Here is a 14,709-nt window from a genome sequence, read left to right as displayed (position 1 = left end):
GATAAACGCTTTAGGACAAACGATTTTAGGACAAACGACGTGTACCCCTTGAGGTCTCCTTCTCGAACCGACGAGAGCGGTTGTGACATGTAGCGTCATCCCGGGCCGACCCGACTCCCGAAAAGTCCAGAAAGAGCGGCGCTCGTTCACATCACTCCGTGCGGCGGCCCCAGGAATTCTCAAGGCCGCTCAGCGATATATAACAGTGCTGGGAGCGGAGGGGGAAGGGGAGTAGCGACGACCCTTGTAATCCACAAGGCGTGCGTGGCATGCCTTACGTCAGTGGACGGCACGTGACCCGAGCGTAACGCCAGTGGTCGTGCAGGGCCGCCAGCCAGCTCCGAACCTGGCACCGTGGTCTGGTCTCTCGCGTTCGTAAAAAATGTGATAAGATCCAAAGCAAATAGTTACAAAGGTTTTGCAATGTAGCTAATGTATGTAAAGTAGGGTTTTTATGGCACACGAGTATCCTTTCAGCTCGCTCTTTAGAACTTACCTAAACTACGTAATTTTCATCTAATAAAATATGCCTTTATTTTTTAATAGTTATACTTTGACATTTTAAGTATCTGCCCGTTAGAACTAAATGAAAATTTTCGTGTTTGAATTCGATGCTGTTGGATACTTGTATAGCATAATTATAACTTTAAGAGAAATATTTTTTTAACTAGGTATTATATTCACAAAGATTGATAATTTTAACATTTGTTTAAATAAACAAATTATTTTCAATGAAACTTCGACACATCAGCAATACTGCAAGGCCTAAGTTTTGTAGTTACTTTTTTTATCTGTCTAGCACCATAGACCTGAGAATTGCTCTATTTTAAAATTTCATGGTATAAGTAACATTCGGACGTTTTTTCCGTAAAAAAAAATGTGGTAATACTAGTGGTGTTAGTGAACCTTATAGAACATTATTTTAGTTTTAAATATATACTTAAATATATCTTTGTTCGCAACTAGATTTTTCATTGATCGTATTCCTTTTATATATTTGTAGAATGGCATTTCATGTATGCAATTCCCAATACAACATACTACAGATTATTGGGTTATGTTGCATATCATATATAAGTATACATAATCAGAAATAGATTACATTTATCACCTTGGTACTTTTTTCTAGTTTTACTTAAGAACATCTCTTATCATGCTGAAACAATTTTTTTAGGGAACAAGATCTAAGTACAGCTGAAAATTGTAAATTTACGTCCACAAATTCATCTTGTCCTAATTTTATGATTTTTTTATTAGAATAACCGAACAAAATATCTTCGTGTTCTTGAATTTTTTGAAGCACTGACAGTTTGCTATGCATTTTCGGGTTCTTCATGCTCATGTTTCAATACTAGCATATTATTGGTTGTCTCATTACCAAGTTTCCCCGATCATAAACAATCCCAGCTGACTTAATATTCTTTTTTTTCTAGTGTGAAAATTTTTACAATTCGAACAAATTTGCTTATGAAAAAGTTAAGTTTCACAGTGTAAAATTTTTCTCTTTTCTTGTAAACCGGTAGAAAGAGCCATTAAGGGAAACTTAAGGGCCCGCGGAAAAATTATTATGTCGGTCCCCCTCCCTGTTATTTAATTTACACTTTTAAAAAAACGTTCTAATGACTAAACGTGTTTGTGGCCATAACTGTACACGTGATCAGTGCGTATCGCATTCTTTGTAAGGTTTACTATAAATTAAATTTATAATATGTTTATAATTATCGTCCTATGAGTATAAGCCTGGCTTTTAAAATCTATAAACTCAACGGGATTTCTTGGGATTTTACCTCCTCTCTTGCCCTGGAACGGATTTATGCTTTCCTTCGCCTGGGCCAGAAATTTAGATTTTACGGCACCCTATCCTTTTTTTTACCCTTTTTTTACAGCAGCAATAAACTTAGCAGGCATTTTTGCATTCGGGTTCATTATTTACAATAAAATATATTTTTTTTTTTGCTTTCGTGTATTCAACAGTTTTTAAGTTCTTTTTATTGCACTTAACTGTATTTAAATAAATATGATATAAAATACATTTTTAATTCTGGTAATTTTGAAATTTCAAAAGTGAAATAAATTGACAGACGACAGTATTTGAACTGCTGTTCCCCAAATCGTAACCATATCATAGATCCAATAAAAAGTTAAGATAGTAAGTATGTATACACATAAAACTGGTAATTATGACATACATATACTGCACCGTTTTTTGGTCACTTAGTAGATATATAATTATTTTTTGTTATATTTGCCTTGTATGTTACACTTGTTGTAATGTACAGCAAATCAGCCGGCCCATCCTGCGGTCCCTCTGACGCAGCGCCACGGGCAGGTTCCCTCCCTCCCCGCTGTTCCCCCGCTGACACGCGGTGCCCGGCGCTCGCCTGCTTCTCGGAAGAGGCGGGCCGCGTGGCGTCACCGACTATTCTCGGCCTGGGGTTCGACTCTCGCCTGAGGCCGTGAGCATTGTGTGGTCCCCGTCGTCGGTGGAACGCCTCGGAGACGAGTCGTGACCGCGTGTTCAGGAGGCCATTTAGCCACGATGACTTACAACTTTTCTGCGGATTAACATTACATTAAAAAATTTAAGAATGTTTAGGTTGTGGTGGATTAAACGGGAGGACCCAGTTCACGACAACGTCCTTACGTTTCAAACTAGATAAAAATGTATGTTCAAACACGGATTGCTTTGGTGAGGGGCGAATGTGAACAGACATACACATATACACATACGTACACACACATACACACACACACAGGTGGGGAAAACTGGTTCTAAAGGATAGCCCAATTAAATACAGTTTTTCTTATTACCTAATGCAGTTTTAGTTATAACAAATTGTCTATCCAAAAATTTATTGATGTTTCATAAGGGCCAGTATTTAATCTCACTCGGCAGTGGCTGTCCCTATTGCTCGTCTCTGTCCCATCACACTGCTCGGGGCCTCGCCTCTATACACACGATGGTCTGTACAGACTACAGGCGCATGTAGATTTAGAAGTTACTATTTCTTCTGGAAAATGTTCTGGAAACTTTTATAATCTTCTAGAACATTTACAAAACTTAATGTGCATGACATTATATTTGTTCTACAATATTCTAAAATTATTGATTAAACATTTTCCCATATTCCACGCAGCATAAATGTTTTCGATTATTTTAACTCTATGCATCCAGCATTAAATAGCTTAGAACGAATTCCATGCCTACTAAGGTAGTTATGACCTTTTTCATCTTACGGCACTATTTTTGATCCCTTGCACTAATGTGGTCGTATGAAAGTTTGCATTGGACCTAGGTTTATGATAATATAAAGTGGGTTTAAAATAAATTTGAATGAATTTGATAGTAAGAAAGTTTTGAATTTTTTTAATTTAAATCCGTATTTTTAATGGAATAGTTCGTTTCATCAAAAATTGTTTCAGCCGTAGGTGTTAAATTATGTTTATATATTTTTAAATTAATTTTATCGGATTATATAGTAGATCCAATAAATTTTTTTTTTTGTCTTTCAACCCTTGTTAATTCCACCCCTTGCAGTAATGGCTGGTTACATAAACATTTACTTAAGAGAATCGTTTTAGAAGATATTTACAACGTTTAAAACTAAGAACGGATTAGGTGGTATACATGGAACGGAAGTTTGTTTTTCTTTTTGTAACCCCTAGTTTTTTAACCCCTGCAGTAATGGTTCGTCTTATCAAAAATGGTTTTAGACCAAAATTGTAGATAATTTTTAGAAGATTTACAATTATTTATTATAGATTTTTAAGTCTAATAAGGAGTCATGACCTTTTTTTATCCTTGATACCTGTATATTCTACTCTTAGCAACAATGGCTGGTTGTATAAAATTGTTCCTGTCAAAAGTTTCAAACAATATTAATAAGGTTTGCAAAACATCTGAACGAATTTTATAGTGTACTTCCTAAGGTTATTAATTTTGTTGTCCTTCAATCCTTATACCCACCCACCCCTTACAGTAATGGTTAATTACATAATAATGTGCTTAATAAAAATGTCGAGAAAATATTTAGAAAATGTTTAACATAAACAAGAAACGATTAAATAGTGTACATTGTACGGAAATTATGATTTTTTTTAATTACACTTCTGTTTTTTCTACCCCTTGTAGTAACGGGACGTCGTATCAAAATTTTTAAAGATTTTTGGTATTAATCCTACGAGTTTTTAATGCGTTCAAACGTATGCAATATTCGTCATATTAAGGAAAGTTACAAAGATTTTTTTTTATAAAACTTTCCCTATTTCTTCCCCTTTGGTATGATTATATATATATATATATATATATATATATATATATATATAATTTTGAGTTGAGTTTTGTGTTTGGGATCTATGAAACATGAAACGAAAGATTTTATCCGGAAGTTGCACAATGTTAACGGTTTCATTATGTAGTCTTTCTTCGAAATCTATCCAAATGTTTCCATGGCCCTAAAATTTTATATTACCAGATTTACACAGTTCGTGTTGTAGCTTAACGCTACATATGTTTTCTATGTAATGCACTCACTATTCACGTTTCGACATAGTCCCCATCCTTTTACACTCCAAAGTGTGACTAGTCTGGCAAAAATAGTGATAGGCATGGAGGCATTACTTTTCCATCAAGCATCCTATGTACAAACACACACGCACTTTTAAACATACATACACATACAGTGGCTTAATTCTTTGTGTATTTAAGCTGGAGGAATAGAAACAGGAATATGCCATATTCGTTACAATAGTGTAAGCCATATACATTGTTTAATGCTTAATATTGATAATTGGCCTTCTTTAGGGCAGAGAATACACATTGAGATAGCCAATACAGGCTTGAAAATTGGAGCAATTACTATTGTTGCTAGTCTTGTGTGGCTCACATTTAGGCACCATGTACTCGAAATTCACATACATAGGTATGTATATGTATACATGACTTTTGTGTTATCCTTCCGTATTCTCATTAATCATCGGGTATCAAATGATAGCTCTGCAAATTTAAAAATGTAATAAGAAAATCATAGTTTTTTCAACCATTATAAGAAGCGCGAAGTCTGTACATCGTCCTTATCTTGCCCAATCTACTTACCATAATGGCGATATTGTTGCATGTGTGCCGGTTTGGCATCTGTGTTCTTGAGAAGTAATACGGCAAGTGAAAGTTTTTCATAAGAAAATGAGCACTGAAACCACTAGTATGTATAGGAAAAACCTTGACCACCCAAAAAAGTAAATAACAGTTTTACTACAGCGTAAAAGAGTGCATGGAACATCGTGGGGAATTACCATGGATTGAAGTTTTTACTAAAGTAATAAAATTTAAATTTGAGAAGAATAATTTGGTTTTTTTTTTTTAAAAAAAAGGTTCTGTAAAATGGCATCGCGATATTTTAACAAATACACTACGTGACGAAGTCAACGTGGTTACATCGGGCCAGGAGCGGTTGTTTTTATCTACTCTTACTGTTGTCAAAGTAACACACGTATTCCTAATGGGTGCGGGGGGTTGGGGGAAGGAGTCTGCCACATGGCGCCATTCTAACTTCTTCGTCGGGCGTTTCTGGAAACCACGTAAAAGCGAAATCAGGATGGCTGGACCAGGATTCGAACCTGGGCACTTCCGAACGCGAGCAAAGCAGGCTGAAGTTGCAGGTGCGGGCTTCAGATTGTGTTTCTGGTGATTTTCACTTACGGAAGAAATTGTTGTATATATTGCATTTTTGAATAATTTTTGGGCGGGCGTGATATTTGGTACACCTCACGAAAGTCATGAGCACGGGTTTGAAAACCACAATCTAAGAACCCACGTAAACAGGTCTAAAAATCATGATACTCAAAACTTGGACTGCAGCCTTAACGGATTAAATTAGGATCAATTTTATAACTGATAATATTGTTAGCAGTAAACTCCATACATACATACATATATATTTTTTAAGTTAATAAATATTTATGAAGGTCTTTAAAAATCATTTACAGGTTTTGTATTGAGTTTTATTTTGATATTTTAGAAAAAAAAATTGTTTACGAAGTCGTTTGAGGTTATCATTGTTTACTTCATGCATTGCACATCTTAGCATTTTGTATACTTTTTAGGCTTTTTATAATGAGGGAGGTCAGAGATATACGTAAAGAAAATTATCTAAAAACTACCAACTTATCTATATCTCGTTTGCTAGAATGCTTTAATGGACTAAAAAATACATATAGTTGTTACAGAAAAAAAAATTGCGAATCTTTCAGTACTCGTAAACCTCGGTAACGAGCAAATTCACGTGTTCTCATGTTGCAAACAAACTTATTATACGAAACTCGAGACTCGAAATTTAACGTAGCATTCTTTAAAGTAATGCCGAGCGTGATAATTTTCTGCAGGAGCAGCTACGTGGACTATTTAATCATTAAATTTGCAGAGCGAAAGGTTAAATTATGTAACTAAACATCTCCGATGAAAGCGAAAAAGACTTGAAAAATACTGAACCTCAGCTTTATACCTGATTTTCGACAAGGGATTTTATTAAAATACTGCCCATCTTGCTAAAATTCATCATACAGTAAATGTTTATTTTGTCTGTATGACTTTGGTTCGCGACATATACAACAGATGGCAGCAACGTGGTTACACATTTCAATTCAATGCGAGCTAAGATGTTTAACTACATTTAAATAGTTCCGTTGTACACATGGTACATACATCACAAAACCCAAATATTGGTATCTCATTTCATCTACCGCAATTGTTTTGCAAAATAAGTCACGTACAACCCATAGAGCTGTCATAATCACATGAAATAAATTAAGAATCACTGGTTTTTACTCTTAATTACTGTGTAGGTATAAACAGTCAAACTTAATTATACTTTTTATATGCAGTAAAATCTAACCAAACTTTTGTATTTGTTAAAATACCAATGTAGGATGAAAAAATTACATGAAAATTAGTAAAGATACGTATCTATTTAAATTCTAGGTATAATTGGTTTAGTTTAAGATGTTTTGTAAACACGCCATTGCTGATTACACACTATGTCATAAGAAACCTTAATAAGACAAAAAATATAAATATGCTAACACACAGAAAACAAGCTAATAAAAGAGAGCTGTCAAAAAAATTAAACGACGAGAATGTAGCGACAAGTACAGTAAATAAGAGACAAAACGGTCAACGACAAGCAGAACAACAATGATACTGAACAGATTAAATGGACAAAACGACAACAGAGACGCACAAGCGAACGCGCGGCGACCACAGCATAGACGAACACAGCTGGCTTCCTAAGACCACAGTTGCGACGTTTGGGAACTGAGATGATCCCATCCTCGGGCACAAACACTGACATCACCTGATTTTGGCTTCATTATTTGAATATTTATCATTTTTGTGTGTTATAGAGGTTTCTTATTACATACAGTGCAATCAGCAATGGCGTATGTCCAAAACAACATCCTTAATCTTCCTCATTGCCAGAACTATTCAATCGTCTGTTGTTAATAGTTTCATATGCTCTTCTGTAACTACCAATCCCGTTTTCGACTGCTATTCTGTGTTGCGAATTAACTTTTTTAACTGGTCAACAGAAGTTTCAGCTTCAAAAGCATGCTGTTTGTTTTATAACCTTTTGATCGTGTAATTGGCACACATATAGACTGTACATTGCTATTTTTGTCATCAAATTTAATTCTAGACATTTTTAAAAATAGTTTCTAAGCTTCATGAAGTTTTGTCTATTTGAACGTTTTGTATATGCATTTCTTCGATTTCGTTTTCTAGTTACTATTGTTTCTAAAGGAAAACTAAGACAAATTACTTACGTTAGATAATGAATAATGAAATTTTATTGGTTAATAATAATTAGTAGCTTAATTCTTTTGTATTTAAGGTGGAGGAATAGGAATAGGAAGATGCCATATTCGTTACAACAGTGTAAGCCATATCTATTGTTTAATGTTTAATATTGAAAATTGGCCTTCTTTAGGGCAGAGAACACACATTAAGAGATTTTTAAAGACCATAACCTAATGATTATTTACTGTAATAATACAATTCGTCATTCCCCAAAAAAATTATCTTTATACTAAATGTCAATGACTTCAAAGGGAAATCTATTTGCAGCTGCCAGACAGTGGCAACCTCAGGCATTTCATTAAACTAAATCTATGTTTCTTATAAAGCCAAACTTGGGAAGTCAATAGAAGACTCGTATGACCTTAAAATAGTTAAAAACTATAATTGCGTATTTTGTTTCCATTCCCTTTATAAGCAATTTGTCAGGATGCAACGTTTAAAATAAGGCTTTCACTTTGTTCGAAGTGTGGTATTGCAAGCGGTCTATTCTTGTTGCAGGCAGGTGGGAGTCGGAGGCGAGTGAAGGAGTTGGGATATGTGCGCTTTTGGAGTGCCACCAGAACATGAGGTGAGTTCCTCCTCCCACCTCCTCCACTTTAGTGGCGTGACCTTGTGGAATACTGTAATCTTTGTCAAACTCCTTTAAATAACCCCAAAGAAACCCTAATACTACTATGAATATGTTTATAACAAGACTAAGCCGGCTTCTCTTTGGTAGGCAATATAAAAAAAAAAACAGCATCAATTAGTTGCTAAACCTTTGCAAAAGATTTGTACTCTGATTCTGTACAAATATAGTTGCTACAAATGATTTATTTAATTTATTTAACGTGTTATAAAGATAGTTTAGATCAGGTAATCATCCTCTTACACATATTGTTTAAATTAATTACAGTTACATGAGCTATTTCAAGTAAACAATTTAACAAGATGAAAATGGAATTAACAATAACATATATAATATGCTGGTAAAATATCTTAAGCACTAGTTAAATGTTCAAGACGTACAGTTAAACATCACAAAAAAATTCAAACAAAATTAATTTAAATGTGTGATTGTAGGTGGTCGTTAGCTAGTATGTTATGTATTCCGTAACGGCCTGGTAATTCCGCTGGCCACTGCGTGGAGTTGCTTGACTAAGCGCCGTTATTCTGGATGCTTCGAGCGTCGGGTCGGCCTGGGATCATGCGACACTTCACAACCACTCCAGTTGGTTCCAGAATGACTGGTAATGGTATAAAAGTGGCGACGCCAGCCTCCACGGGAGTTCTAAAAGTTCGTACAGGCGAGGGTAGGTAAGTGAGATTTCGGCATGGAGAACGAGAAACCACCTTTGTTAGCTGCGTGACGCGGAGCGACGGGGCCGTGCGTGGCGCGAGACTGTGTGTGTGTGTGTGTGTGTGTGTGTGTGTGTGTGTGTGTGTGTGTGTGTGTGTGTGTGTGTGTGTGGACAGGTGCGAGGAGTGAGGAGTGTGTACAGTGGACTTGAGATACTCAGTGATTTGTGAAGAGACATTAAGTGTGGTGTTTTAATTAGTGATGTAAATATTAATAATTAAAACTATATAACAGTTAATTGGCGTATCCTTACGAACCTATCCGTTTTCCCCACTCGCAACAGTATATTTCCAATAAAACAATATACCTTCATATCGTTGATAATAAGGTTTTTAAAACCATTGTGTTGAATCAGACTGTAAATTAAAGATGACAATTAAATTACTCTTAAACATTTATGGTTAAATTAATATCAAACCATTTATATCGTAAATTTCTTTATATTAGCCTCTGAATTTCCAAAACTTAAAATTTTCCACCAGTAAACATGTTGGTATCGTGATAAACAAGGTTCGTATTTTCCCCCCTCAAAAGCCACAGTCAGGGGTGTATTTGTGTTAGTGAGACATGGTGGTAAGTGCGACGCCTCTAGGCGTAAAGTTGTGTACTGGTGTGCAGTCTTCTCGTCGTGCGCATGACCACTATGAATAATTTTGAGCGCTAACCATTACATTTAATGGCGGAGAAATGAAATAATAGGTGTTATCAGGAATCTGTACTGGGCGTTTCGTGTCTAAATTTACCTTGAAAACCCCCGTTTTATACAGTTTCACTCTTAAAATATAGTTTTAAAATATCTGACACATAATTATTCGCACTGAGGGTATTCTGAAATGCCTTTCGTAAACAAACCGCACTCGGATATCTTGCAGTTTTTAAATACTGTGGTTTTTTCTGAAGATCTGCTCGCCGTGTGTGTGCCCGGGTAGGCGGGCACCCTTAAGCACTTGCTTGATTTCTTGATGGGCCAAAGGAAGATGTCCAGTAGAACACTTTACCCACGTGTCATTCCTCATCAAAGGCCACTTTCATAGGTTGACGTTCGTTGAACGTAAATACCAGTTCCGCACAGATTCATGCAGTTCGTCGTGAAGTAATGCTGCTAAGTAATGTTCCAATCATGCTTGCCCAGTCTGTTTTTAATTATAGCTTTTTTTTGGTGTGTAAACCTCTTAGCTCAAGGTATACATCATTTGGTAGGAGTAATTTCGTGAATGTAACGAAGTTGAATGAACGGAAATTACCACGGTACTGCAATCTGTGGAATCCTCAGAAATCTCGAAAATATGACGGACTGGTGGAATTTAACCATATGTATTACTTTCGTGAGCATCGCAGAGTTAACACCGCGCATAGGTATTAAAAACTCAAACTTTGTAATAGTACAACTATCACTTAATACATTGCTATAATTTAGTTACAAAAAGAATTACCTAATAATAAAATACTTTAGAAATTCATGGCATTACAACTCTTAGTTAACGTTATAATGTAGCGGGAGCGCAGCGTTTATCATACTGTAAAGACACAATAAATTGTTAGTCTACATTTATATTCGAAGTGATGAAAAATAAAAATAAAATTCGTGATGAGATATTTACTGTTAAATCTTAAATGTTGGCTCACCTCAATAGGGTTAAGATTTCTTTGTAGAAAGTATTTACACATTTTAGTCATTTAGGCAAAAACAAATATGTTTATAAATTTCGTGTCCGGGTTTCGTATAGTAAGAGCATTTGTAACACGAGAAATCGCGAATTTGCTCGTTACAGAGGTTAGATTTTACAAATTTTTGGCGAGTACTGAAATAATCGCTCACATTATTCTTTATAAATGCATTCAGTGTTGTTTGGTAGCGCTGTTCAGAAGATTTAGAGTTGTAGATAGTCCCCCCACCACCACGACTCTTCCCGACCTGGACACGGAGCACGGAAGCGCGTGCGACAGATCCGCGCCCCGGCTCGCTCGAGGGAGGCTCACGCCGGGTGACACCTCCATTCCGAAAGATTTGAGGAAACTCCCGGCGAAGGGTTTGGATGTGTTGAACGACGTCCTTCGGCGTCGACGACGGGATGAGTGGCGGTCCTCGGCCGAGTGGCGGGAGTGGCGGGCCCGAGCTAGCAACCTCTCACCCGAGGAGGGAGCAGTCGTGTATCCTGCTGGGAATGGGGAGGGAAAAAAAATTAGGACGTTAAAAGCTCTTGTCTCTCACCCCATGTTGCGTTTCCATCTTTCCGTCATTCCTAAATTACGAGAGGGCTTTTCTTGGAAATTTATCTCGACAGCGCTCTTGCATAGTTTGTTTCTTAAAATTTCTTAACGTATTCTGACTACATTTTATCTAACAGCATTTAAAATTTCGCTTTTCTTTTCACTCATATTATCTCTTGCGTGACATTTTTTTTAGAACTCTGCAATAACGTGTAGTAAATCTCTCGTCAGAAACTTGTCCATCCAACAGCGAATGAAACAGAGCTATCGGAATAAATTTACAGGGATATCCCATAATTGTAAATGACAGCATAACTTTCTGATTGAAATCCGATACTATTTTAATGATAAGATTTAAAAACAATTTTACGTTTTTAGGTTATTTTTATTATTGTTTACATTTGAAATAATTAAAAATTCTCTTTCAAGGTTCCATACTTATAATTGTATTATAATATTCCACCTACGTTTAGGTAGATTTCGAAGAAAGACTTCCTATTGTAGCCGTTACCATGGTGTGACTTACGGGAAATTTTATATGGTATTTCGTTTCATGGTCCATATACCTCCAAAACCATAGTCTTACTCAAAGGTGTGTGTGTAATATATATGTATAAAAATCACATTTTATGGACACGATAACTGCCGTGATTTTGCACAAGCCACTTCCAAACCGTTATATAAATACATAAAATAAAAATGTGGAAAATCTCGGTCGAGTTCGTTACTGGCCATTATCCGACCAAAAGGGTAGAAATATGCGTTCTTGAAAAAAGAAAAATAGTTATAACGCAAATAATATGACGAATATCCCATCCGTTTTAATGTATTATAACTGAGTTAATACCAATACTTTTGTCTGAATACATTTTTATGACAACCAGAACTGCAGGGGGTAGAAAAAAAGGGTTTCAAGGCTAAGACTTCATTAATTTCTTCGTAGGCACTCCATTGAATCCGTTCAAATTGTTTGTAAATCTTATAATTTTTATCCAAAACTTTTGTCTGAAACAATTTTTGATAAGACGACCCATTGTTGAATTGGGTTAAAAAAGGTAGAATTAAAAAAAAACTATAAGTCACTATTTAAATTCAATCTAGTTTATTGTAACCTTAAATTATTTTATACAACTTTCATCTTAAATATTTTTTTTTTTTACCATCAACCATTACTACATCGGGTGGAATAAACAGGGGTTGAATGACATTAAAATCAAAACTCCCTTATAGGCACACTATCAAATCCGTTAAAATAGTTTGTAAACCTTATAAATATCATCTAAACCTTTTATCTGATACAGGTTTTGATAAACAAACTATTGCTGCAAAGGGTGGATAAATAGGAGTTGAAATACAAAAATAAATTCTTAACTACCTTGGTAATCACACCATCAAATCCATTCGGATTGTTGGAAAATCTTATAATTTTTATCTAAAACTTTGGCTGCAACAATTTTTGATCAAATGAATTATTACCGTAAAACATGGCTTTAAATTTAAAAAAAATTAAAACTTTCATAGTATCAAATTCGTTCGTATTTATTTTAAACAATATTGTAAAACTTTGCTACAAAGCAAATTATATAAGACCACGTAACTAGTGCAAGGGATAAAAAATAGTGTTAGAAGGTAAAAAACTAACTTAAAACTACCTTAGTTGTCATAATACGAAATTCTTTACAAGTTATTCATAATGGATGCATTGCGTTAAAAACATTAATAATATTTTCGCTGCATGAAAAACGAGAACTTTAAATTTATCATTTTGTTATGTTGGATAACATTAAAGTGTTACAGAAGTTTATAGAAGTTTCCAAACACATTTGCAGAAGAATAGGTACTTCAAAATATACCAATGCCTAAGACTGTACTGAAAGGGATATTTTAATTTTATTTTAATTGAAGTGTGCGCAGGACATCATTAGTTTCGAACGTCGTGTTACACATACTGAGACATTATCTACGTTGGTTCGAAATTTGAATAAATGTGTGTGTTCGTACGCCTATGATCTGCCATGATGTAATTTTTTACCCAAATTCCATGGGGGATATGAAAAAGTTATGTATCTATTGCCCATCTGTTGAAAAAGGTAAGGAAAAAAACTATTGACAGCAAACAAAGCATTTTTTTTCTTGCAGTGGGACAGATGATTTAAATAATTATTTTGGGCATACGCCATTGCTAGTTTGCATTGAATATCATAGAGAAAAAAACCGAAGAACTGACAAAAAGAGAGATGATTTCACAAAACACATCCCAAACAAGACAAAATTAGCCAATGTTAAACAGATCTGTTTTCGTCACCAGGCACAAACATTCAGTCAAAAATAGCAGTGGCTTATGTCCAAAACTATGAATTAAAACATTTCGTGTCTGTTTTTTTTTTTTTGCAGTAGCTGACATGTTGTTTGTCGGCGATAAAGTTTATAACAAAGCATCGTGTACGACGCATTTGTAGGAATGTTACCCTGGAACAAAAGTATACACATCCGAATGCAATAACCTAGAGTCCGATCTTGTATAATTTTGTATTTTGTTTCATGAATTATGAAGAAAAATATACATTACATACGTATATAAATCTTTTAGTCTTTTAAATCTTTATTTAATGATTTTAAGAACCAATATTACCTATAACCTGGCACTTTAAGAATATGAAATTTTACTATGTGTGTATCATTTGTTGTAAAACTATTGATTTCTATTATATCAGTCATAAAATAACACAAACTTAGCTTATAAAAGTCCTGAAGGAAAAGTCTTAGGTTTCGGGGGAACCAGTTGTTAAGTGTGTGTATGTGTGTATATAGGCTTGTGTTTTTTTTATTTTTTCACATTTTTATGGTCACTTTAACTGCCGTAATTTTGCACACATCACTTTCAAAAAGATAGAGAAAATATAATCATGCAATATCTCAGAGTTCGTTAATGGGCAATATCAAAACAAAGGGGCATAAATGGGGAAGGTTTTTTTTTAAAACAGAAAAATCGTTATAACTCCCATAATATGATGAATATCACATCCGTTTGGATGTATTATAACTCGTAAGGGTATACCGAAAACTTTTGTCTACACATATTTTTGATGCAACCAATCGTAACTGAATGGGGTGGGAAAAAACAAGGTTTGCGGGACAAAAAAAATATTCAAAACTTCCTTAGTAAGCACACGGTCGAATTCATTCAAATTTTTTATTAATGCTATAATTTTTATCTAAAACGTTTTTGATAAAACGAACCTTTGCAGAAATTAGATTAAAAAAGGGGTGGAATAAAAAATTCCGTTCCATGTACATTATTATATCG

General features: G+C 34.9%; 1 protein-coding gene across 5 annotated transcripts in view; it reads left to right on the top strand.

The window, feature by feature from the left end:
- Window positions 1-14,709, top strand: part of LOC134546213 (uncharacterized) — a 720,520-nt gene that overhangs the window by 405,253 nt on the left and 300,558 nt on the right. For all 5 annotated transcript variants that reach the window (XM_063388829.1, XM_063388828.1, XM_063388825.1 and 2 more), the window contains one exon: window positions 8,351-8,420. In XM_063388829.1, the coding sequence (XP_063244899.1) occupies window positions 8,416-8,420 (5 nt within the window). In that variant the 5' untranslated portion in view covers window positions 8,351-8,415. The remainder of the gene's footprint in view (window positions 1-8,350; window positions 8,421-14,709) is intronic.

This window comes from Bacillus rossius, chromosome 1, assembly GCF_032445375.1.
Source record: "Bacillus rossius redtenbacheri isolate Brsri chromosome 1, Brsri_v3, whole genome shotgun sequence".
NCBI lineage: Eukaryota > Metazoa > Arthropoda > Insecta > Phasmatodea > Bacillidae > Bacillus > Bacillus rossius.
This window is presented reverse-complemented; position numbering and strand designations above follow the sequence as displayed.